The sequence below is a fragment of the Heliangelus exortis genome, chromosome 3, assembly GCF_036169615.1.
Source record: "Heliangelus exortis chromosome 3, bHelExo1.hap1, whole genome shotgun sequence".
NCBI classification, from domain to species: Eukaryota; Metazoa; Chordata; class Aves; order Apodiformes; family Trochilidae; genus Heliangelus; species Heliangelus exortis.
In genome coordinates, this window is record NC_092424.1 from 23,696,800 (window position 1) to 23,721,584 (window position 24,785).

Genomic DNA, 24,785 nt, shown 5'->3' on the forward strand with positions numbered 1-24,785 from the left:
AGGTCTCCTGATGCTTGAACAGCTTCCTTATATGCCCCCCGTTCTAGCTGTCCTTTCTTCCAATCCTTGTAGTTTCTTTTTGTGTGGTAGTGTGTCCAGGAGCTCCTTGTTCATCCAGGCAGGTCTCCTAGCATTCTTTCCCGCCTTCCTCTTTGTCAGTATACTTTTATCCTGGACATGGAAAAGGTGATCCTTGAATACTAACCAACTGTCCTGGGCCACCATTCCCTACAGGGCTTTGTCCCACAGGACTTTGGCCAGCAGATCCCTAAAATGATCAAAGTCTGAATGCTTAAAGTTCAGGGCTGTAAGCTTGGAATACATCTTCCTAGATGGCCTGAGGATCTTAAATTCAAGTGCTTCATGATCACTGCAGGCAAGGTTGTCCCTGAGCCTCATGTTGGTCACCAGCCCATCTCTCTTGGTGAGAACACGGTCCGGCACAGCACTTTTTCTTGTTGGTCCCTCTACCTTTTGGAGGAGGAAGTTATCATCTATGCATTCCAGAAACATCCTGGATTACTTATGCCTTGCTGTGTTGTCCCTTCAGCAGATGTCAGAGTTGTTGAGGACCAGGTCCTGTGAATGTGAAGCCTATTCTACTTGCCTATGGAGGGCCACATCTGCTTGGTTCTGCTGATCTGGTGGCCTGTAGCAGGGACTTGTCCCTGTGAGGGACAAGACTTCAGCTCTACGTGGCTGCAGTTTGCGATGAGCTCCTGCAGGCACTCAGGACATAGTTGTTTGCATTTTAAAAAGTCTCATTAGCAAACCACTACCTACCTTCAGCTTTGAGGACTAATTAGAGCTGTAGGGCAGTAAAGTAGTGCTGTAGGTTCTGGGGAACTACAAGGTCAAGCCATCCATTTCACATGTGAACTCTTTACTCCTGTGAGTAAAAGACAGATATGACTTAGGTCTCCACCCTTAGGGCATCCACAGACAGCACATATCTGTGACTGCTGCTATTTCCAAAAAGGATTCAATTCTGGCATTCTCAGAGTGCCAGAAGAGACAAATAGAGAAGGGTTCATACCACTCTCCACTTTCTAGAGTTGCTTCATGGAGGTCGCAAAGATACAATACTTTGAGACTTTGCTCTGTATTTTTTGAATCAGATTTGTCCCATCTTAACCCTACATTAGCATAAATGCAGAATTTTCACAGTGTAATCCTTCTCCAAGAGAGCCATTTTAAGGGTATATAAGATACAACATCAGCAAGTTTCAGAAACACAGCACCCAATTTTTAGCTTTGTTTGAACAGCAGTCTGTAAGAAAACTGAAGAGACTGTAATCTTGGCTGGTTAAAATAAGGCAAACCCAGAGGATCTCCCTCTCACTGCTGGTTGCAGCACCCTTCCCAAACCTTTCTTCTGATCAGAACTTGCCAGCATGCAGCCTGAGTAATTTGGAGCTACTTATGCAACGTCAGCACAGCTCAGGGCACAAACCTTGTCTATGAAATCCAGCATTCAGCATTAGGATAATGTATTCACAGCTGGGCACTGCTGTGTCAGGCAGGTGTCAGCAAAGCAGAAATTTTCAGAAGTGGCTGCAATCCACAGGGGATAGACTGAAGTCAAGGGAAAGAAAATATCATGTCCACTCATATCCAGGGGTACATAGAGGTAGTAAACAAATGTATGCTTCTGATTGCCCATCCTCAGATGCATACTTTTCCTTCCTCTACATTCAGTTAGCATCCGGATGGAGGCCATAAGCATATAATGGGATATATTCTAGGTCCAGGCTTCAAGTACTGTGATAATTTGTGCCTCTTAACAATGCTATTCATATTCACTGTTCAAATACTAAACTGAACCCATTCTGGGGAAGGGAAAGACAACAGGCAAACAGTTTGTGACTTAAACAAATCTACCAAATAGTAAGGAAGATCTCATAACATAGTATAACACCAGCAATTAATGAGAGATGTAAACAGGTTTAACTCTAAAAGGTAGAAAATTAAATAATTTGTTTCCTATGGGTGTATAATGAGATAGTTACCAAGTTCCCATGACAGAGATAAGCAGATATTAAAAGGTCTTTCCAATACCTGTAGTGGCTAAGGGCAACAGCTAATTCAATAGATTAGATCAAAATCACCACTTCTTTCTCCGCTTCTGATTTATTACTTTGGCTGTAGTTAATCATCATTCATTTTAGTTTGCTTTTCAGCAGTCATAAATTATGCCTCATAAATAAAAAGATACAATCAAGAAAATCGTATCAAGTCATCTCCAGCCCTGGAGGATATTTTCCCCTGGTACTCACAGTAATGTCTTTTTAAAGGATATCTTGCTGTGGTTTTGAATATGTCAGATTCACAATTTACTGAGAAAGGTCTTGTAAGAGTGGTGCTCTAGCAGTCTCACTGGCAATTTCAGAAGTAAACAAACCCAGCCTAATATTCATATTTAATTTAGTGAACAAAGCCCAAGGTTTGTTGCATCAGTTCTTTGTTTAAGCACTTGGATTGAGGATGCTGTTGAAAACAGAAGTGCCTAAAGTGGGGCTTAATAGAAGAAATCGCTCCAAATGGTCTTTCTCATTACTTTGTACCCTCTACCAAGGGAAAAGAAGCACCTAGTTTAGAAGAAGTTTATTTAGAGTAGGGATTGCCATTACATCAGTGAAACAAAATATTTATGTCTCCTTTACTTTTCAGAAGCTGAGGTTGAGCTCGGTAGCCTAATACAGGTACAATATGGGAAACTGTTTACTTGGAAGCAAGAAGCACAAAGACTCTTGTAAGTAAAAAATATTTTTCCAAACAAATTAAAAAGGGGATAATGACTAGAGAGAGCAAGAAAGACCTAAATTTCATTTTACATCACTACTTTGTAGTACATCTTTCTGTCAGGGAGACAGGAAGAAATTAAAACAATTAAAAGGAATTAAAATAACAAAAAGAAGCCAGATTTGATTACAGATGGGTGACTTTCTCTCACTGGCTAGTCAGAAAACCAGTTTCACCCTGTTTCACACTGCAGAAGTCACTAAACTGTTTGCCAGTAACTAAGCAGCACAAAATGGAGCTGAGCCAACAATTTGACAGACAGGCTGGTAAACCAAGTGTCGTTCTTGTCATTTCTGAGAGTGACCAAGAGGGCTGACCTATTCTACACTCCATGTAGTTGGTCCTGCCTTCATCTCCATGACTTTGCACCCATATTTTTTTTCCCTCTTTGTATCTCCAGAGTATGAATATGATTTGCTTTCTCTTTGAGAGTCCAAGATGGAGAACCCAAAACGTGTTTTCCCTGGTAGTATCTCAGGGTATTTCCTAGTGATGAGAGTGTGGGAAGCATGCTTCACAAGCAAGAAGTGTTCTGTACCTCTATTGTGAGTTGACCAGATAATTCTTCTGGAGAATAATTCTCTCCAGGAAGTCATAAAACTTTCTGAAAAGGGAAGATCCTGCTTTCCTGTCTTTTATAGGTTCCATGACTGCAGAGTGGAAATAAGGATGTACTCTAAACCAGGAAGACATTAAGCCATTAACATAAAGTAGTCTTAAGTGCACATTTCAGTGCTGTTGTGGACTAGTGACATTGCACTTTCATGGAAACTGCACCAAACTCTCACAACTCTGTTTTGCCAAATGGAACTAAATATCACAAATGCCACAATTGTCTCATTTGAAAGGGCTTTCCCTTAGCTGAGAAAAACAGGTCTGACTCTGTAGGTTGTTATATATCTAACATTGCACACCATCCTCAGTAATTCCTGAGAAGGGCCTTCACACTCTGTTTCAGAAATATTCCAAAAGGTTACACTTGCAAAATCATTAGGCCTCATGCGTTATAGAGTTTGTTTAAGTCAGTTTTTGTTTTTTTTTTATAGGCTCATGCAACAGCATCTGTTTAAATGATGTACTCCAACAAATACCTAAAAAGCCTGAAAAATGCAAATATCTAAATATAGAAAAAGCCTGGTAGAGAGAATTTCAAGGATCTAGGAAATAATTTCTGAGTACAGGACAGTGGGCACCTTAATGCCTCTTAAAACCCCACTGAAACCTAGAAGGTATTAATATGCTTATGCAGATCTGTCCCTTAAAGTGCTTCCTTAAGCAATAGTGACCTAAGCATTCAGGAGTCACAGTCTCCTTAAAAAGCATCAGCTTCGGAAGTCACTTGATCACTTTTGAAAGTGCAACTTTCACATCTCATCTTACAAGCCCTATATAATCAGCTGAAGTTTCTAGCCAATGAAAAAATGAAAAACTTCAACTCCGAAATCCTGACTTCAGATCCAAAGAAGCTGTCAGGGTTCATTGAACTAAATCTCAATACCTCCAAAAATGCTGGAGAGACTCCCATCACAGCACTCTGATTTTATCTGCATTCTGCTGGAGGAAATTCAGTTGCATTTAAAGTTTTATGTCCAGCAAACAAGCTTCAAATGCAGAGACAGCAGAATCAATATCCAGTTTAAGTGAAATATAAATCTGGGTTTCATCAGCACAATAGCAAAAGCCAAGCCCTATACTTACAAATAATTTGTCTCACAGGCAAGATATAAATTGTCAACAATGGAGGAGTTCAGAATAGATTCCAGAGGACTGCTGCAAATGACAAAAGCAGAAAACAAACACATGCATGCAAAAAAACTCTCATGGTGAAATAAATGGTCACCAGTGAAAAAAACAAAAATGATGTAGGGTCCCAGTCAACAGTTCAGCCCCTCTATGGAGTAGAACCAAGACAAAAAGCGAAGACTTAAACACACCATGGTAAACCACAGGAATCTCATCAAGAGGCTTTCTTTGTTACCCATCACAACTAGATCATTAAAAACTTTTGCTTAGACAAGTCTCTGTGGTATCAGCTTCCCCAAAAAAACAGCTTCTAACTGAGATAACTGAAAGATGGTGCAAGTGAGACTATCTCACAGCCAATGTGAGACTTCCACCTCACGTAAGAGCTGGGATGTTTATCTAAGAAAGTTTCCTAACTAATAAGTAGGACTTGGGTCTGCTCCAATGCTTGTTATTTACCCACCCCCATCTGAATTTGCATCCTGCAAAAGAAGAAAGCTGGGAAAAAGAAATTGAAACCATGATGTTTGTACACAGAGTGACTTAAACTGCCAAAAATTTACTTGAAAACTGTGGTTAAAATAGAAGTGACAACTGGAAAGTCTACTCTCATATTTTTAAAGTGCAATAAAATTTCAGGCTTCAAGTCATTATAATTTTTTCTGTGGAAAATATTACTATAGCATTTCCTGTACCACTAAGTTCAGAGAGGATGTCATTAGGTAACTGAAGGAAATCAAGTAACATGGACCTGAAATCAGCCATAAGAATCAGTCAGCTGATGGATGTTCATAATTTCCTTCAACACAAACCTAGCAGGCACACTTTTTACAGTGGCTGCTACCTTGCATACATTCTGTCAGTCCAGAAACATCCAAAGGAAAAAAGATGTTTGTGATTATCAAGTAGGAAAGAAACTACACTTTTCTAGTAGCATTCCAGGCTCTCTTTTCAATAGTTTTATAATTTTTCCTTCTGAATCCTCTCTTTACCTAAATCAGATTTATGAAGAAAGCCACTGCACTCCTCCACCCTGCAACTCTGACAGCAATGGAGCAAGAAGCAAGGGACACAACTAGAAACACACTTCTCACAGGGTGGCAAGAGATGAGAGAAAACAGGTATAAGTTCAGACAAAAGAGGTTCAGACTGACCATAAAAAAAACAAAACAAAACATTTTCACGATGAGGACAGCCAAACAGTCAAGCAGACTACCCTGAGAGGTTGCACAGTCACTCTTGCTGAAGGTTTTCAAGATGCAACAGGAAAAAGACCTGTGTAACCTCATCTGACTCCTTAACTGACCGTGCTTTCAGTGGAAAACTGGACTGGATGACTTCTTAAGAGCCTCTCCAATATCTTATGATTCTATAAAACAAATGAGTGTGTAAAAGAAAGATAGCCACCATCTTGCAGGAGCTTGAGAGGTGGAATGCACAGTGCTACATATGTATCAAAAGAAATCCATGCTTAAGTTTTTTTTTTTAAGAAAAAGCTTCTAATAACTTTTGAGTACTGCTAAACTGATCTTCAAGATGCATCATGAGTAGAAATATAATGTACAGAATCACTGCTTAATGGTATTCTGTTTTGTGGCAAAGTGTGATTATTCATAGACAACATAATTTAAAAAATAAACATCATCATGCTGCGATACTAAATCTACCTTTAAAAACAACAATTCAAGGCTGTTTTTTTGCTGAGGGTCTAAACTCCACTACCTCACAAAAAACTTGAGAAAGATTTAATGGTCTTAGTTCATAGGCTGAAATTAATTAAAGCCCTACATTATCACTAGTAGTGTATGTTAAAATGATGCTAGAAGTTAAAAATTGACACAGAAAACAATTACAGGTGAAAGAATGGCAGAACTGGTATGCTTGCTTTAGCTTAGCCTCATGAGAAAAACAGCAAAAATACCTGTGTGCATGACAAGCAACAACAGCCACTAACAGCAAATTTACTTTTGAGCTACTCATGAAAACTGCTTATGATCTTAACGTCTAATTTAAAGAGAAAACAGCCCTAGTCTCTCTTGATGTCAACTCCTGACAGGTCATAAACTAAAAATTAATTCAGCATAGATTAGAGGAGGAAGTAAAAATAAAGAAGAACTAATGAAATGAAGCTGCCATTTAAAAACTAGGACTTCACACTACTGAGATAATGGTGGAGCCTTGAAAAAACTCTGCAGTATACACAAACATTTAACATGCAGGAAACAGGCACTTATGATTAAGCTAAAGAAAACTGCTGAATGAATGCTTTGCTTGTGCACAATTATTTTCAGCTTCTCAACTATTTGAAATACATTAACAATAATAATTTGGATATTACAATACTATTAACATTAGAAATGAGATGTGTATGTTCACTGTAAGTGCAAAGTAAGGGTCTCAAAGTGTACTGAAAACACAATCAGAGCTGCTAAATTACTTCAATTCCCACCTGATATTCATATTCTGTGTAAGGCATCAAGTTGTCATCTTTGAAGGAGGTTGAAGAACCATTGTAAACAAGTGCGAGGTCTAAATTTATCTGGGCTTGAGTTGCTCGCCTTCTGTAAAGTTCATAGTATAAAATCTTCCCATTTGGCTGCTGAGGGCCAGTCCACAGGATGGAAGAAGTCGACTGGAAGCCCCCAGCTCTGGTCTGTATCTCTATGAGCGGGGCGGGCTGCCTCGCTGGGGGCGACTCCAGCGTCTGCACTGATGCCCACTCGCTGGAGGCACAACCCAGCTCTGTGCAAGCCTGGAGCTGCACTTCATACCTTGGGAAGACAAATGAGGAATGAAGTGGTTAAAGCACTACAAACACAAATATGTACTGCACATGAGATCTGAATCTGCTACACACAGATGGTTTCTTAATTTCTCTTGACACTTGAAATGTTTTAATTAAGGAAAAAAAACAATCTGTATGAACACACACATTATATGCTGTGCCTTGTGCTAAAAATGAACAATGTCTGCTGGGTTTTGATTTGTTTTCATCTTTTTTTAGAGCAGAGTTAGCATCTGCAGGAGTCAAGTGATCAAAATAATTTTGATTTTGGTGATGTGAAACAAAATGATGATTCATTGTAGGAGATGATTTGGATATTTCACAGCTGTAGAGCTTCACTCTATTACTCTTCTCTCTTTGGATTTAGATTATTTATACGTAAATAGTAGGCAGACTTATCAACCATATAACACATACAAATTATGCCTTCACAAATATCTAACAAAAGGTCATGTAAATAATCAAGAATTAGTGTAGAAGATATTATTTCAGTATTAAGTGTACTCTCTCTGTAGCTGAGCCTACTACCTGCTCCCAAGTTTTAGCTTTCACTTAAGTACAGGTCACTTGTTTCCAGCTCAAAGGCGTGGGAGTATTCCTGATACGACTCCACTGTCTTAGCTCTGCTGCCCTGTGGACAGTCTGGCTGACAGGTCACTGGACTACCCACCCTGAACAGAAATGGGGTCAGCTAAAGCCCCATTTATTCTTGAATGCAGATATCTGGCAAAAGATACACAAGTACAAGAGTGCAGGTTTTGGAATCTACAGCAGAGTGCTGAATTACCTGTCATATAATTACCATCTCAGTAAACTCTATGCACTTCACAGAGATGATATAAAGCTGATGTTACTATAAATTAAGAAAAATCCTGTTTTTATCATGTGCTTTTTAGAAAACAAAAACCCATGGGTCTGACTATCTGTTTAAAGAAGATGGTTAAGCCATCTGCCAGCCCTCTGAATGACCTGCAGCATTCATTCAACAAATGAGGTCTTCCATACTTACCTACTGTAGGGTTGTAGCTCTGCCACTATGTATGACCGTCTCACAAAGGAAACATGAGATGCATCAAAGAGAATAGCTTTCTTTTCTGTTTCAGCAGGCTTGTGGATTGAGATTGTGTAGTTTCTAATGTCACCATTTACTTTGATAGGAGGATCCCAGGCCACCAAAATCTCCTTTGAGGACCATGCCTGCAACCTCGGAGGCAACATCCCAGATGGAGCAGAGGGGTTGGTTTTTATCTGAGCTGGTGGGCTGGTCACACTCCCTTGACTGTTATTTGCAGTGATGGTGTAGCTATACTCCATGCCTGGCATGAGGGTGAAATCAAGAAAGCGAGTTTCCAGCCCTGAGTAAACAAGAACACCGTCCCTCCTTAGCTCGTAGCTTGTGATTTTACCATTGGGGTTAGCTGGAAGTCTCCACGTGATTTCAATTGACTCTGAGCCCATTACAAGCAGCCTGGGAGCTTCCATATTTAGTGGTGGAGCCTCCATGGTCATCACAGACTGGGACATACTAGATGTGCAGCCCCCTGCAGTACATGCAACCAACGCAAAATCATACTGCCTGTAAGGCTGCAGATTAGAGACCAACATGTGCAAATTTTTGCCAGGATAATACTCTCCCCTGTTTGATTTCAATATGTACTTGGTGATCTCTCCATTTTGTATTTGAGGAGGTGCCCAAGATGCATTAACTTGAGTTGCACTGACAGCGTGCAGAGATGGTGGCTCCACAAAGGCAGGAGCTGCTTCCAGTGTCTGAATCACAGCTGGTTCACTGGTAGAGCATCCTCCCATTGTGCAGGCGACTATTGCGTAACTGTACACAGAATAGGGCAGTAAGTCCTCATCTGTGTAGCTGAAAGTTGCAGCATCAAAGCTGAAAGGATAGAGAGTGTCATTTTTTAGCAGCCTGTATGACTGAAGAATACCATTGGGCTGTGCCGGGGAGGCCCAGGAGATGAGCACTTTACGGGGGTTTACTGACTCTAAGGATAAGCTGGGGGCAGTGAGGCCTTTTGGGGCGGTTTGACTTGTCTTTGCTGCTGTCCAGGAGCTGTCAGCATACCCTGCTGCGTTCCAGGTGCGTATTTTATACTCATACCTTGTCCACGGCTGCAAGCCTTTATCATTATACATGAAAGTATTACTTTCAGTGTTATATTCTGTGTAAACAATTTTCTCATCTTCTGTTGTTGCTCTGTACCCCGCAGCATTTTCTTTTGTGCATCTGTGAATAACCTCGTAGCGAATTATTCTTCCATTTGGATTAATTGGTTGCAGCCAGCTCAGTTCCACGTTGGTAGCATTCACTGCCTGGATTACAGGTGCCATCTGAGACACTGGGGGTGCTTCATCTGTTCGGACCAGCTGGGGTGAAGAATGAGTGCAGCCTGCTGCGTTGCAGGCTTCTAGGACCAGGGTATAGACAGTGTACGGCTCAAGGCGCCTGAAGAGGAACTGGCGAGATAAACCGCTGTACTCCAGGTTGTCATCACTGAAAATATTGTAGGTCTGGGGAAGAAAGAAAGCAAGAATGCAAGAGAAAGCAAGCAAGTAAGCAAGCAAGCAAAAAAAAAAAGGCAGGGAGGGAAGGAAGGACAGAAGCCAGGACAAAAGGAAAAATATTATATAAATCAACTCTTTTTTTTGTCAATAAGCAGTAGATGAGACACCTTAATCTTTGCAACGGGGTTAGGACTATGAACCAATGATTCAGAAGTTCATTTCCTGGCTAGAAACAATCATCACACAAATAAATCATTAATACAAAAGGAATACTTTGATCCATTTTTTGTCTTTTTTAAATTTTTTTTTTTTTTTGGATGCAGTAATCACTTAGTGATGGATTTCATTATTTCTGTTTGCTATCATGTTTCATTGTGGGGCTCTCATGGGCTAGCACAAAGCTTCACACAAATGCTAGAGATAGCCATTTAAGAAAAAAAACAAAAAATAAAGCCATGTAGCTGCAAATTCTGTGAGTCACAATTTAGTCAGCTGAAACCACTGAGCTAAAAGAAGTCCCAGATTTCAGAATAACATTCTGTCAAACCCAAGTTTTTTACAAACACATGTTGGCAATGTCTAATATAAACCAGGTAAGGTTATGAGCTTTCATGCACAGATTTCTATACATTAAATTAACAACTTTGTTCACTGTAAATGTACATTTGCAGTCATGGAGTAGAACAGGAATGTTAATACCTATATTAATACAACCACAAGCAGAGAGCACTCACAGAGCACCTTGTGCTTACATAGGACTTCTGTCTTATTTTAAAGTACAATGCATTTGACTGAGTTCTTTTCAGCAAAAATATTTTAATTTGATATTCAGCATTTCTCTTCCCTTTTTTGACCAAGTGAAGGATCAAGATTAAGATTACCTTAATTACACCATTGGGTTGGGAGGGCTCTGACCATCTTAGCAGAAGAGCCCTGCCATTTTCTTTCTTTTCCACAGTGAAGTTGCTGAGTCCACTGGGTGAAGCTTCCAATGTGCGCACAGATGTCCAGGGGCTTGAAACCTGCCCGGCATTGTTTACAGCTACGATGTGAATATGATATGTTGTGAAAGGTTTCAATCCAAATAAATGAGCCTGATGCTTTGTTCCCTGAAGCAAGAATACAGATGTTTGAGTTAGTTAAAAAAAAGTAATCAGCATCTGTGGTTTGTGTCATTTGGAAAATGAGGTCTCGGGTCTGGGTCACTTCTGACTGCTCTGCAGAATATCTCCTAAGAATGTTTTGGTGGATTTCTAGAGGTGAACCTCAAAAAGAAAACTCTTGTCATTGCAGTGAAGTCTTTGGACCCAATTTCTGCGTAGCCCTGCACAGTCCAAACCTCAACAAGCAAACAACTTCTACACTTCATTCAGTATGTGCTGGAGCTTTATGTGGTGAACATCAGCACTTCAGATACTCTAAAGGATTGAAGCACATGTGAAAAGCCACAGTATATGAGTGATGCCTGTCTCTACAGAACATATATATAGATTTTGTGTGTATATGTCATATTCAATAAGTATGCCATCCTGTTCTACCTACTTAGAGCACTGTAATCTTTTGTATTTCCAAGAGTTTCATTTTCTTGCTGAAAACAATCCCCTTATAATCAGGGAGAAGGGAAAAGAGAGAAGGAGAGAATAAACTGGTTGCTATGTACTTGCTTTTTAAAGAGATGAGAGAAATTCACAAGGTAAAATGAGTATGGCACAGTCCGTTGCCTTACGAGAGTCCTCTCTGTTCCTCCGGGTTGGGAGAACATATCATACTGCTGATAGAGACGCTCAGATTACCCAGTGGAGAGAGGCTGGGAGGAGCACGGATGTTTCTGAATCCCACTGGACCCTGCCAAGGCTGAAAGGGCTGGGGCTGATCTGTCCCCACACCAGGACATGCTCAGCATGGAGCAGCAAGCTGCATGCAAGCAGATGGGCATCAGCTGTGGCCTGAAGGGGCCACTGGCATCACAGCTCATGGTTTTATCCACCTCAGCAGCATCTGAGAGAGACCTGAAACTGCTTGGACATGAGGCAAAATGAACCTCAGCACAAATTCAGATCTAGGCAGGAAGGCAATACAGCCAAAGTGTTCTTTTGAACCACAGCAAAAGATCTGGTGGCTAATAAAGAACAGGAATAAAATGTTTCAGTAGGAGACTGTTCAGAACTGTCTCATCAGAGGAACAAGGAAGAAAGGGAGTCTGCTGATCACAGATAAATTTAATCTCATTTTTAGTTGTGCTTTTGAATTAATTATATAGATCTCAAGAGTGGAAGTGTAGGAATTCAGTTTCTTTTGTATGGCAGAAGCAGCTGAAGCTCATTTCCCTGTTTCAGTAAGTTATATTAAGTTGTTAAATGCTAATGCTTCCAATTGTTTAATATTTAAAGATTTGTTAAGCTATCAGACTCAGAAACAAATTTTAAAGAAATATTAATTTCTTTTTTTAAATATTAAAATTTACACATAAATATTTAAATAGTTATTTCCTCACAACAATGGGTTAGTCTTTTAGATAAATATAGCACAGCATTTGAATGACCATTATGAATATTAAATATAGAGATGCCACAAGTACAGATTATAAACACAGTTTTCTGATAAATGAGTCCTTTTTCTGTTAAACAGGGCAAACACTAGCAAGATTAATAATGCAAAAAAGTATAATTCTTTGTTAGGAATTCCCAGTCATCACTGCCAAAAAAGCATAAGCTCAAATGCAAATAGCATTCACCTCTAACAGATTATATATAAAAAAGCTCTGGCTTCTGTGGGACATTTAGAGAAATCTTTTGTCATAAGAAACATGGAAAGCATGTGGGCTATAAAGCAAAAACATATGTACATTGTCAATAGCAGCACCTGTTCAATTACAGTTTATTTCAGAATGGAGAATTTAGTTCAGCCCCTAGATGGCAATACTATCAAACACTTGGTAACAGGAGTACTTAATGATTAACAATGTGCGTTCAGTCATCCAAGATACTCAAGGCAGCCATTAAAAAAATAACAAAACTGATTTCATTATAGATTCTTTTAATAAACATTTACAGCTTGGATCCTTGAAAGTGGAAGAGTTCAAACTGCCATGGCCAAAAACGTATACAGCTGAACACAAAATTATGAACTGCAGGTTAAAGAACAGAGCTCAAATTGAAGCTCATGCTTAGCATAAAAATCTGGCATCAGAAATTATGTTGGCACAAAACATGATTAAAATTAGCTTTACAATTGGATGTGGTCTGTATTAATAGATTTATGAGGACAGTTGTCTACTGGGTTTTCAAAACAGAACTTTTAAAAGCCTAAAATTTACCTCCTGTGGTTTGAGGGTGGGGATAGGAGGAAGTGAGCACACAACATTAAATTACTGCCCCTGAAATGCTACACAGAAGCCCTCTGAGGGCACAAACACATTCCTACAAACACCATACAAAAAGCAATGGCTCTGCTTTCTAATCATCTGCATCATCAGGCTGGGCTTTTGTGGCAGCAATGCTACAAACCACTTGATTTCTTTTTTTGAACATAAACCTGACATATTTTTTCATCACCCTCTACAATTTTCCCACTAAACCCCAAGATTTAATTATTAACAATCCTCATCACACTTTGAAATGAAACAAGGATGGAGGGATTTCCTTGATTGCAGTTCATCGTGTTCTCTGGAGACTGCTAAACCATTCCTTCCAGCTATGACTTTTATCCCTGGGTCCTACAGATATTTCTTGAAGAGCAAATGGTTTACATGTATTTTTGTATTGTTTGGTTTTGGAGTAAGCTCAGGGGATGTAATCCCAGAATATGGAGCCACGTTTTCTCCCCCTGCAATGCTGCCATTGCCTTTAGTGAATTTACTCAGCTCGAAGGCTGATACTGAAAGAGGATGGAGTCTCGGTGATTCTTTTAAGAATTACTGTCCTCCCATGACATTTTCAGCCTAGAAATACTGTCCTGATAGAATGGTTAAGCATAAATGGCAAAATACACCTTGCAAAGGATAGCACTGTAACCTTTGGATTCATCAGACAATGACACAGCCTTAAACAGGCTCAGGAGCAAAATTGTTGCCTGGGATGTTCCCTCAGTCTTTGTCTGCAAAGCCATGAACTCCTGTATCCCATGTTTTCATACTGCTAAGAGGCCAGCTTTCAATTATTATTAAAAGCAAACCAAGAAAACAAAATTTTAGTGCCAACATTAAGATGTTTGTAGACTCTCTGTCCATGCAATCCGATGGACTACAACCCCATGTCCTCCTACTGGGAAATATTTTCACTCATTCAGCCATTAAACTAAAAATAATCCAGCAAACATGTAAGTAATGTACACTCCCACATTCCTTCTGTAAGAGAGCTATAAGGAGCTACTATGTTCCATCCCTGCACTGCAGCCCTGAGCCCAGCCTCTGACTAGGCCTGTGCTTTTGGAACCCTGTCCTCAGCCTCAGCCCCAGCCCCTGAGTGGCACTGGCAGCATCACCATTGCTCTAGGCAGGACAGCACCTTGGTTTTTGCTGGGTAAAATGCTTCACAGGCTGCAGATTGCCTGACAAAATGTTAATAGCAACAAATACACTCCTCGGCTAATTCCTTTCCTCAAACTGTAGATTAGGATAAAAATTATTTAAAATAAAAACCTTGTTTTAACACATTTTTCAAAGCATAAAACAGGAGAACATGAATCATGAATAATGTATCCGCCAAGATCTGCTTCCGATTGCCTTTTTTGTTTGTTTATTTTTTAATTCACGAGCACAGAAGTCACTTAAAGTCTTGAAACAAATTAGCATAGTCTTTCATGCGGTTCAAAGGCAACGGCATCCATAATGCAAGGTGCCTGCCCTCCTCCCTGTCTCTCCTCCTCCTCCTCCTCCTCCTGGGCACACGGGCAACGCTGCGCAGCCGTCAAGGTTCTCAAGGGTCTGATGATTTTACGCTGCCTACTGCGATTGCTTTTGACTACTTGAAGTGCCCCTAAGGTGGCAACAGGGTCAAGAGGTTTTTGTAGGTTGAAAATGATCAAAAATTAGCATTGATCTGTAGCTGTCAATAACACTCTGCATGGGTGGACTCCCTGCACAAATGTTTAAACTGCATACAACTACACAACCTACTCATCTTTGAATCCATCGATCTGAGGAAGCCGCAGTTTCCAGTGGTATCACTCTGGGCTTTTCTGCTTTTCTCAAGGCAGGCCACTTTCCCTGGTTGCCCAGGTCTCAAGGCATGAGTTCAAAATGTGACAGATACATCGGGATGTCTATAAGGCACTGCAGATCTGTCCCTTCTTCCAGGGTTGTCATCACAACTCTGCAAGTCACCTGCAGTCATATTAAGGTTAGGCTATGGTTTCTTCTCTCTCCCTATTTTCTCTTAATGCAGTAACCCCTATTTGGCAGATATCTTCAATATCTGATTAAAAAGATAGCTTATACTATCTGTCAGTCTCTGACTAAACTGAGTGACATCAGACACTATGTACCACGCTGCTAATGGTTGTAGCAGTACAGCAGTACAGTCCAAACCTGTTCTTTCAAAATCCCCAGACATAAATGATGGGAAGGTAAAGCACTCTGACATTCCCCTGTCTACAGAGAGAGAGAGATGCTGGACTCAACAAGAGAGGAGAAAGCACCAGCCTTCTGTAAGACAGAATGTTAATCCAGCCATCCTCCAATGCCTATTTTCAAATTCTCCATCAAGAAAGTCAAACCAATTCCTCCACAAGTGACGGGAAAAGTTTTGGTTCTACTGCAAAGCACTGGGACTGCTTCCACCTTAATTCCGATGTTCACTCTTGTTTTCCAGCCTGCTTCGTAACCTTTGCCTTCACTGTAAAAACTGCACTGGGTTCATGTTCATATGCAACCCTTAACTTGTCCATTGGGTCGCCTTCTCTCTCAGCCTTATATTACTCACACTCTTTTTAATTTCAAAAACCTACTCTATTCCTAAAACCTTATGCTCAAATTTATGAGCCTCTTCCTGCTGTAGTGTGGACTGGAATATAAATTATTCCCATGGTAGTACTGAAAAATCTCAAAGGTTAGCCAAACAGAAACCAAAGTGTTATTCATTTTGCCAGAAATTATCTTGCCTAGAGGTGACCAGAATTTCCATACTTACCAGAAATTGATGCTGCATTATTATTTTCCCAATGTGTGCAGAAAATAATTTTAGATTTTTTTCATTCAATATTTTGCAAATTTCACTCTTAAAATTTTGCATTCTAAGAACTTTGCATTTCATTTTCGAATTTAAAAATTCTCTTTCAATACATATTTTTCATTTTAAATTATCATTATAGTACTATTTTATATTATTCATCCCACCTTCAATAGCAGTGAAATGTACCACAGTGGTGAAAATTTTTGTGGAATACAAAAAAACCCCACCAAGTATTCTAAAAGAAAACAAATTAAATATTTAAATATTTGTTTTAGGTTTATAAAACCAGACATCTCCTTATTAAACCAAAAATAATTTTGAAATGTTTTTGTCCAGGGAATATTCTTCCAAACTGTCTTTGGTTGAGTTGTAATAGTACTCTTCCTTTCCCACCCTTGAGGTGGATTAATGCAGTCTTTTCTTTTACCGTAGCTAGGAAATGATATTCAGGAATTTGAGCTTGCTTTTTATAAATAAGTGTAGGAAAAATTATTTCGAAAAATTATTTCAAAAAATTATTTTAAAAAATAAAACCACATTCAAGTTACAAAGTAAAGTACTAAGAATTTAGGAAATGTATTATTTATCAAGGTTTAAGCTTTGATCATATGATCATAAAATATTATTTCCTTGAGATCCCTGGCAAACTTAATGCTTTTTAAAATAACTTTAACTATGTTGCTGTAATTTATTTTAAAAACAAATGGTAGTTTTTCCATCCAAGAACACTAATTGTCTATCCTCTGCAACTCCATGTTCACATCCTTTCCTAACAGTACTATGTTAGCAGTTTTTTTCAATAAAAAACCTAACTTGTACTCCCTGTCTCACTCAGCACAGAATGGAACCATTTCCTGTGCGAATAGTCCTACATGGGCTTGTGCACTACACCAGGGAGAAACCTTTAGAAGCAGAAGCAATCTAAGGTTAAAATGTTCTGCAAACAACAATTAATGTCTGGTACAGAAATACTACAGCGAATTTCACTTTGCCCCTTCCTGGCAGAGTATGTAAGGAACCGCAAATTGCATGAAGCTGAATCTCTCTAGTGGAGTTGGTGCCTCTTTTCACAGTCCAAGGTTTTCTTTCCTGGCACACCTGAGGACCTGCTAGTCTCACCATGTGTTTCAATCCCCAGCTTGAAAGCAAAGCCTCACAAAGGAAATGAGGGTGTATTGCACATTAAAATGAAATCAAGCACATTTAGCATGATGCATTCAGCCACTGTATTGGCCTTTGAGTAGCACTGTGCTTTTAAGCCACACGCAATATTGCAGTTTTCCTGGTATAACCTTAAAAAAACCTCTTTGGGCAAAGTCAGCACTTCAGTAGCTTTCTCCATGCTATTTTGATAAGATCCTCTCCCATCCCCTTTCACGCCCCACTCCTTCTCTCTGCTCTTCCCCCTCTCCCTCTCCCTCTCTTTCCCCCTCATCCTTCCACTCTCCTCTCCTCTCCTCTCCTCTCCTCTCCTCTCCTCTCCTCTCCTCTCCTCTCCTCTCCTCTCCTCTCCTCTCCTCTCCTCTCCTCTCCTCCTCTTCTCTTTCATAATTATTTATTTAAAATTCATCAAACATTGCTGAGTGCCACATTCTCAAAGAAGTATTTGCATCTGTACTTTTCTACTCTGTAATGAGAAATATTGGAAACCAAAAAGAGATTTTTCTGCATGACTAAATAAATAAAATAAACAAAAATATCGATGACATTCCACTATAGACATCATCTAGAGGACGATGTCAACATGTTTTCCTAGCATTAATATTTTATCTCTGATAATATTCAAAATATTCACAAGGCCTACTGTATAATAAACCATATCCTTGCACATTGTTTCTCCCTTCCCCTCTCCCCCATTTTTCATCCCCCCATGTTTATTATTCCTCATCAAGAGAAAGTGATGGAGAAGGAAAGAAGAACCTCTTTTTATAAACTAGATACTTAGTGGGGCTGTTTTCCCCAAACTTTTTTCTTTTTTTTTGGTCAAATCTGACATTCTTACTTAACCTGAACAACAGCTTTTGCTTTCAGTAATAATTTTAGGTATGAAGAACAAGACTAAACTTTTCTTCAAAATAAGACAAGCAGAATCTAACAAAGAAAAAAAAAAGACACAAGATACACAACAATGCATGAGATAAAATGCTGAAACTCCACTGAAAACCAACTATGTGCCACCCTTGGAAAAATGCCATTCTGATTTTAAGCTGAAGGGGGCATGCTTTGTGGAGAGCTGATGGGAGAGAGAGAGGATAGAACAGGTATGTCAGCAAAGTCTTTATGGTATATGAAACCCAGCATCATAATAAAGCTGTGTCAAACCCCATAGGACTGAGCCAGGAGGTTTTCGTGTTGTTCCAAACTCACATGCTGCATAATCTGGAATCTGGGTGAACTCATGAAGAGTTTGCAATTTGTGGAGTCTGCCTTAGTCACAAGGGGAATAGAAATGAATGATCCTTCAAGGTGGAGCTTTATAATCTGGAACAGAAACTGCAGGAATGTTGAAAGTAAGTACCTCACACAGTGCTCCTGCTGAGCAGCAGCTTCCCATCTACTATTTCTTAACATTTAGGAACATTGTTCCTCTCATGGATTTCTTCTGTGCTGTCTGCAGGCATGGAAAAAGAAGAAAAAACACTGCTTCTGTGACACAGCAGCTAGAGCCTAAGGGCTCAAACCTGGAAATGGTAGGGGGTACATCCCTTAATATGGAGCATTAGGAGGTTAATGTTTTATTTTTTCTAATGCCACGAACCGTATTTTCCATTTGATATATTGGCTAATGGCCAGAAGGAAGGTAGATGCTTTTGTCAGAACAAACAGAGTTTGAACTGCAGTATCAGTGCTGTTGCTGTATTCTTAGTCTCAAATCTTTCTTTTGCTTTCTGACAGTATTTTGGGTGACGTGTGTGTTTTGCAGAAGGTCTCCCACAAATTTAAACCAAAGTAATGAAACCATGGATATTTCTGTTATCCATAAAAATTGATAATTTTTGTACCTGAACTTCTCATCTGAAGGTATCTTGTGGCAATCAGTCTTGCCTTGTTGTAGAAAGAACTTGCCCTTGTCTTATCAAATATTTTGGCTTTTAATTAAATTTGAAGTTTTGTTTCTCAAGCATTCATATTGCTCTTCTATTACGTCTGTAACCACTGTATCTGTGCCATAAACTGCCTTCTTAATCTCCTTTGAAATGACATCATATGTAATATTGTGAAGAAAAGTGTCTCTGAACCTCATGTGATCTTAAAATGAACTGCTCACAGTAGATGAAGATTTCTACTTTCTATAAAATTTGAAAAGACAGTTTGGTTGTAATTTTGGTGAATGGTAAATGGAGAGGGGAAATCCCTTATTTTTCGTCTATAAAGGTGATTATTTTAAATTTTTCCTGTGCACAGCTCAACAGCTTGGGGAAAAGAAAAGAAAAAAAGCTTGAAGAAAATTTTTAAGAGGACTTGTACAAGGACAATCTGAATCTTAACACAGATTGCAGGTGAACTCCCACATCAGTCTCCTTGAAAATGCCACTGAATGTCAGTTGTGCTCCATAAAATTAAGACTTTGAAGCTATATATGACTTTTCATCATAAGATCTCACATAATGTTACAAACATTAATTAATTAAGTCTCAGGTTATCCCCCTTTGTTACTGTGTGCAGCTTCAGGAAACTACCAGTATTGTTTTAGATCCCTTTTTACATGAGTACGATAGATGTGTCATATTGTTAAATGCAAGCTTATTTTATTCCCTTTTCTCAGTCATTCTGAGTCCTTGTCTCTCTCATCCAACACATGCAAAAAAGAGCAGTTCTAACTGCTGCTAAGTAGATGGAGATAACACAGCCTCAAGGCAATTCACAGCTTTAAATCCCTGCTTTCTATCAGCACAATGGAAAATAAAAGCAACATTTTAAAGGAGACTAAAAGGTTTTTCCTTCCTAATGTTTTGTTCTTTTTTTCTCTACCTTGTGCTGAACAGTCCTAGCTACTCATTCAAACTTTGCCTGCTATGTATGTAATCACTTCTAAGCAATATTAAAGCGAAGCATAAACAATTTACTTGGAGCTACATTAGAAAGGCCAAAGTCAGGTCTGAAGAAGTGGCTGAACACAAACGTCACCTTTCAAAATGAACTGGGTATTTTTAAAAAAGATGGGCCAAAAAGTATGCAAACCCCTATCCTTTGAAAGTCTTTTCTTCACTGGGTATTTTGTTCCTTCCCTTAGTGCTTTACACTTTCTATATCAAAATACCTGCTCTCCAAACAGAGACAAGCTGAAAATAAATGAAAGTGTGAAAGGAGCAGTTTGGGAAAGGTGCAGTTCAATTATGCCAGTCCGTGCCAGGAAAAAGAGATTTTTAAACCAACTGGCACTCTCAGCAGAAGGCCAGGGTACACTGCTTATGTAGGTAGGGTTAAAAGGAAGAAGAAAGAATAGTCATAGAGTCTGATAGAGTAACTGGAAGAGAAGTTACTTGCAGGTTTAATGCTCTGAAACCAACTGAACACAGTGGATAGATGAACTTCCAGATCCTCTTAGGACCATATGTCTACAATTCCCTCTAAGTTAAGCCTCTTAAGGAACACTATTTTGTGGTTAACACAACATATTAAGCGGTGTCTGCAGACTGCCCATTCTCATTTTTTTGCTGTCAGACCAGAGCAAAATCCATATACATACCTGGAAAGACAAGCAGCCAAATCTGCTGCAGTATGAACATGAAATACAGCTATCTAGCTTCACTTTTAAACATTAATGGATAAACAGAACAGAATGTTTAATCATGTCATTTCAAGCAATTATAGATTCATTAGTCATTTCTAGTGTGGCTTAGGCTTCTCAGTGCAAAGCTCCTTTTCTTGAAGAGTCTGAGCTGCTTGTGACTTTAACTAGCAAGATGCACCAGTTAGAAAAGAGATGAAAGATGTAAATACTAAAACATTACTTGAAAACTACTGAGGAATAACAAGTTTGGTTAAGCTTTTGTATTTTCCTTGGATATTTGTGTTATTTGGGGAATAAAATAGATCACTAAGTCAACAGGTATGTGGTTCAGCTTAGTACGAAACAAATTGTTCAGGTTTCAGAATTGAGAATGTCTTTACAGCCCATTATTGACTCCAGCATATTAACTTGTAAATCCACTAGTCTCACTGTCTCATCCATTGATTAGCTGTATGTATGCAAGTTATAAATGAGCAATCCAAAAATAAATTAGTACAATTTAGTCATTTGGGCAAGACTTGTAAATGCTTTCAAGTGCTCAAAGATGAAGATAAGCACTATGGGAAAGAGTCGAAGCTTCTACAGGCAGATACAAAACTGGTGTAGCTTGTGTCCTTAATTATTCTCTATACTCATTGCAGGGGAAGGCTGGGTCCTCCAAAGAGAAAGTCAGGAGTTCATGTATAACTTCTCTTTTTAATAGTCTTTCAGATTAGCCTCACTCTCTCCCAAGACAGATTAGATAGACCAGCCTACACTGGCCATCTAAAGGAAACATTTAGAAACATTTAGAATTTAGAGCTGTGAATTTTGCTTAAATTCATTTAAGAGTTAAGGACCCAAGAAGCCGGTGGCGATATTTTTATCAGCACACGGCAACAGACCATACAGGTGAACCCTTTCTTTTTTTTTCTTAAAGTGAAACAGATAGCTTCAGAAATTAAACTGCAGCTGTTTCACAGCACTTCAACAGAAGCTTCCTTTTGCCTTCTCAAGGTTTCTACATTAGGTCTTCATGCCTAGAAGAACTAAATGTTGTATGTAGATGGCATTCATCCAGTACAGTGATTGGGTTTAGTCAACCCGTGATATTGAATCAAGCATCCTGGATTCTTGATTTCCATATATAGGTCAACATGTTTGGCAATGATCTTCAGTTTGAGATTGTGCTACTCTGATCAATGCAGTTTCAATTTTCCATTGCAAATCAAATATCATTATAGGGTTTTTTTTTAACAAAGCAATTGAAAGTGTTGTGACGCATCTGTAAAGGGCTAGTAGGATGGAAAAATGCAGTATGCTGAAGAACAGCTCCAGATTTTAATCTCAGAAATGGCCACTTTAAAAAGCCACATCTCAAATCTATTTGCCCTCAAAGAAGGCACTGTATTTGGCATCAAAGCAACTGGAGCTCAAACTATTGTGTTACCTGGTGGAAAAGGTGGTGCTTTTCTTTGCATTTGTTGTTAGGGTCTCCATTCAGTCTTTTTAGGTCAGGACTTGTAAGTAACATTAAGCAAAGCACTTAAGTATGTCGCTGTCTTAAGCTGCAACTATAGCATAAATCTCATGATGTATTGGTACATCACAGTTCTAGCATTTCTAGCATAGACTAGCATTACAGAAAATCTAAATTATCATCTGTCTTGAACCCCTGAAGAGAAAACAATAAAAAATAATTTTATGATGCTATAATGGCAAGAGTAATACTTCACTTCATCTGGGAAAAGATGTCTTCCAGAGTTCACATTAATTCTTTTTTAAAGCCTGTTGAGATAGAAGCACTCTGGAAAGTTTCCTTCACTTTGTTTGTGCAGAGTAAAATTTTCTTTATAGCAAAAATACAGAAAAATTATCACTTCTCTTACTCTCTCACTATATGAAATCTGCATTAGCAATTCTGATTTGTGGGGCAATTGTAAACTTGATGCCTTTTCCACAGCCAGTAGAGTAGCATTTCCACACTGCATTGAGGATTTGGCTTAGGCTAGGAACACTGCACCAGGTGGGAAAAAAGAATTGTTGCATTCAAACCTGCAGTGAATGGACTTGGAAAAATGCATGGAACAAATCAGCAGCATGTCCCAGCAGGTTAAATAGATACTGAAACCTCCATTCTTCCTGTTGTGAATATCTGTCTCCTCAGAGTCCTCTTGGGCACTCAGATAACACACACTCTGGTGTCTCGTTCAGATGGATCTAGTGGTAGGTGTCCCTGCCCATGCAGGGGGCTGGAATTGGATGATCTTTAAGATCCCTTCCAACTCAAACCATTCTATGATTCTGTGATATCCCAGCATATCCTATCTCTGTGTTAGGGTGATGTTGGCATGGAAGCATTTAGAAGACACGTGTGCTAGATAAAGGAGGAAAGTGGAGCAGCCATGGATTAGTTTAAAAAAGACATCCTGCAACTGCAGAGCCAAAGAGCTTGGTGGAAGATTCTGTGCTGCATGTCCACATGTGCTGGTCTTGCAACAGGCCTACGGTGCTCAAAGTGGACACTTGTGTGTTTGTCTCCACAAGACTTTTAAAGGCCAAGACCTGATTGAAGCAGAGTCCTGACTTCCTTAAGGAATGCAGGGCCCATAGAGGAAGGGAAGTGTAAGGGACTGAATGCAGGGACCATTGTAATCCCTGTACCCCAACCCTTGTAAGCACTCCAAGAGGACTGGCCCGCAATACTACTATTGTAAGCCCCTGAACAGACCCTCATTTGCATTCTCAAGGGACTGCTGGAGAGGATGGAGACAGCAATAAGGGTCTGCATATGCCCTAGGTTCTGCATATCATGATAGAGATAACAATTAAGAATGAAACTGAGGAGAGAAAGGGCTGAAGTCCATTGCAGCTGCTCAGCTGTGATGACTTTATCATGCGTACTCACTGGGAAACAAAGAATACAGGCCTATAAAATGAGGAGATGCAGTGGTTGGCCTTGGGAGTTTCATTGACACCAACTCTCCCCATTTGTCTGGCCTGGTGGATCCATCACTGATGATTTTTCTGTTATCTCAATTTTCTTCTATTACTCTCTTTCTCTTTCCTAAAAACATTAGGTAACACAACTCTTACCACAATTTTTTCCCAGGCTGCACAGCTTAAACATCAAAATAATCAGCCCTTATGGTTGCAGAGCCATACTTAATAGTCAAAGTACCAGCTTTTATGAGTTATTCCTTCTAATTAAATCTTATGTTCAAATACAGACTTTGCTCCACTTTAATCTGATCAGGGGGTATCTGACAGCTGAGCATTTCCTCAGACCGAAACATTGAAGTTGCTCTGCTGAGGAGAGCCGGGTCTCACACTATAAGGTTGGATCCAGCTCCTCTCTGGAGAAGGAGTTTAGAAAGCAAGGGGGTCTGATCTGTTTCTCCCTGGATGTACAATCCAGCTCATGACAGGAAGTAGAAACAAGTTCCTAATAAAAAATAATCTGAAAAAGACAGAAGTTATATTCTACTAGACCCTCAGGATGGAATCCTGCTCCCTATATTACTCATCATAGTTCCTAAATGTGCTCTTAGAAAGCAAGGCTTGTGAAGGGGAAGGAAAGGAGAAGAAAAGAGTTTCCACAGTTCTAGGGGAGTGAGTAAAGCAGCCTGCAGTTGCCAGAGGTGTAACAGATGATGTTTGATGCCCTAAAGATGATGTTTGATGACACCTGCTAATAAGGGAGAAAAAATTCTCTGAATCTGGTAGCAGCTCTAGCAGGGGATTTTCCAGCAAGCCCTCCATTTCATGGGTTGAAACTTTGTCTCCATGCTAATAATTTTTCTTGGCACTCATAAAACTGTTCAATGAGCATAACCTTTCCAAATCTTCAAGCCTGTCAGATGCTGGTGAGGGAACTCCTGTAACAATCTCGCTCTAAAGACTGAAGAGTTTTTATCTGATGAATGCTGAAGCAGCAAATTTAAAAATACAACACAGTTACTACATTTAAACAGTGAAATCTATTCATTATGGATGCATGTGAGGAGATTACACTACACTTAGATGTTCCAGGTCTCGTTTGCCATGTGTT

At 39.4% G+C, this 24,785-nt stretch overlaps 1 protein-coding gene across 1 annotated transcript in view; it reads right to left on the bottom strand.

The window, feature by feature from the left end:
* USH2A (usherin) overlaps positions 1 to 24,785 on the bottom strand; it is a 385,338-nt gene that overhangs the window by 19,203 nt on the left and 341,350 nt on the right. Inside the window, exons 61-63 of the mRNA XM_071739639.1 lie at positions 10,732 to 10,959; positions 8,340 to 9,856; positions 6,995 to 7,316 (exon numbers count right to left, since the gene is read on the bottom strand). Of these exons, the coding sequence (XP_071595740.1) occupies positions 6,995 to 7,316; positions 8,340 to 9,856; positions 10,732 to 10,959 (2,067 nt within the window). The remainder of the gene's footprint in view (positions 1 to 6,994; positions 7,317 to 8,339; positions 9,857 to 10,731; positions 10,960 to 24,785) is intronic.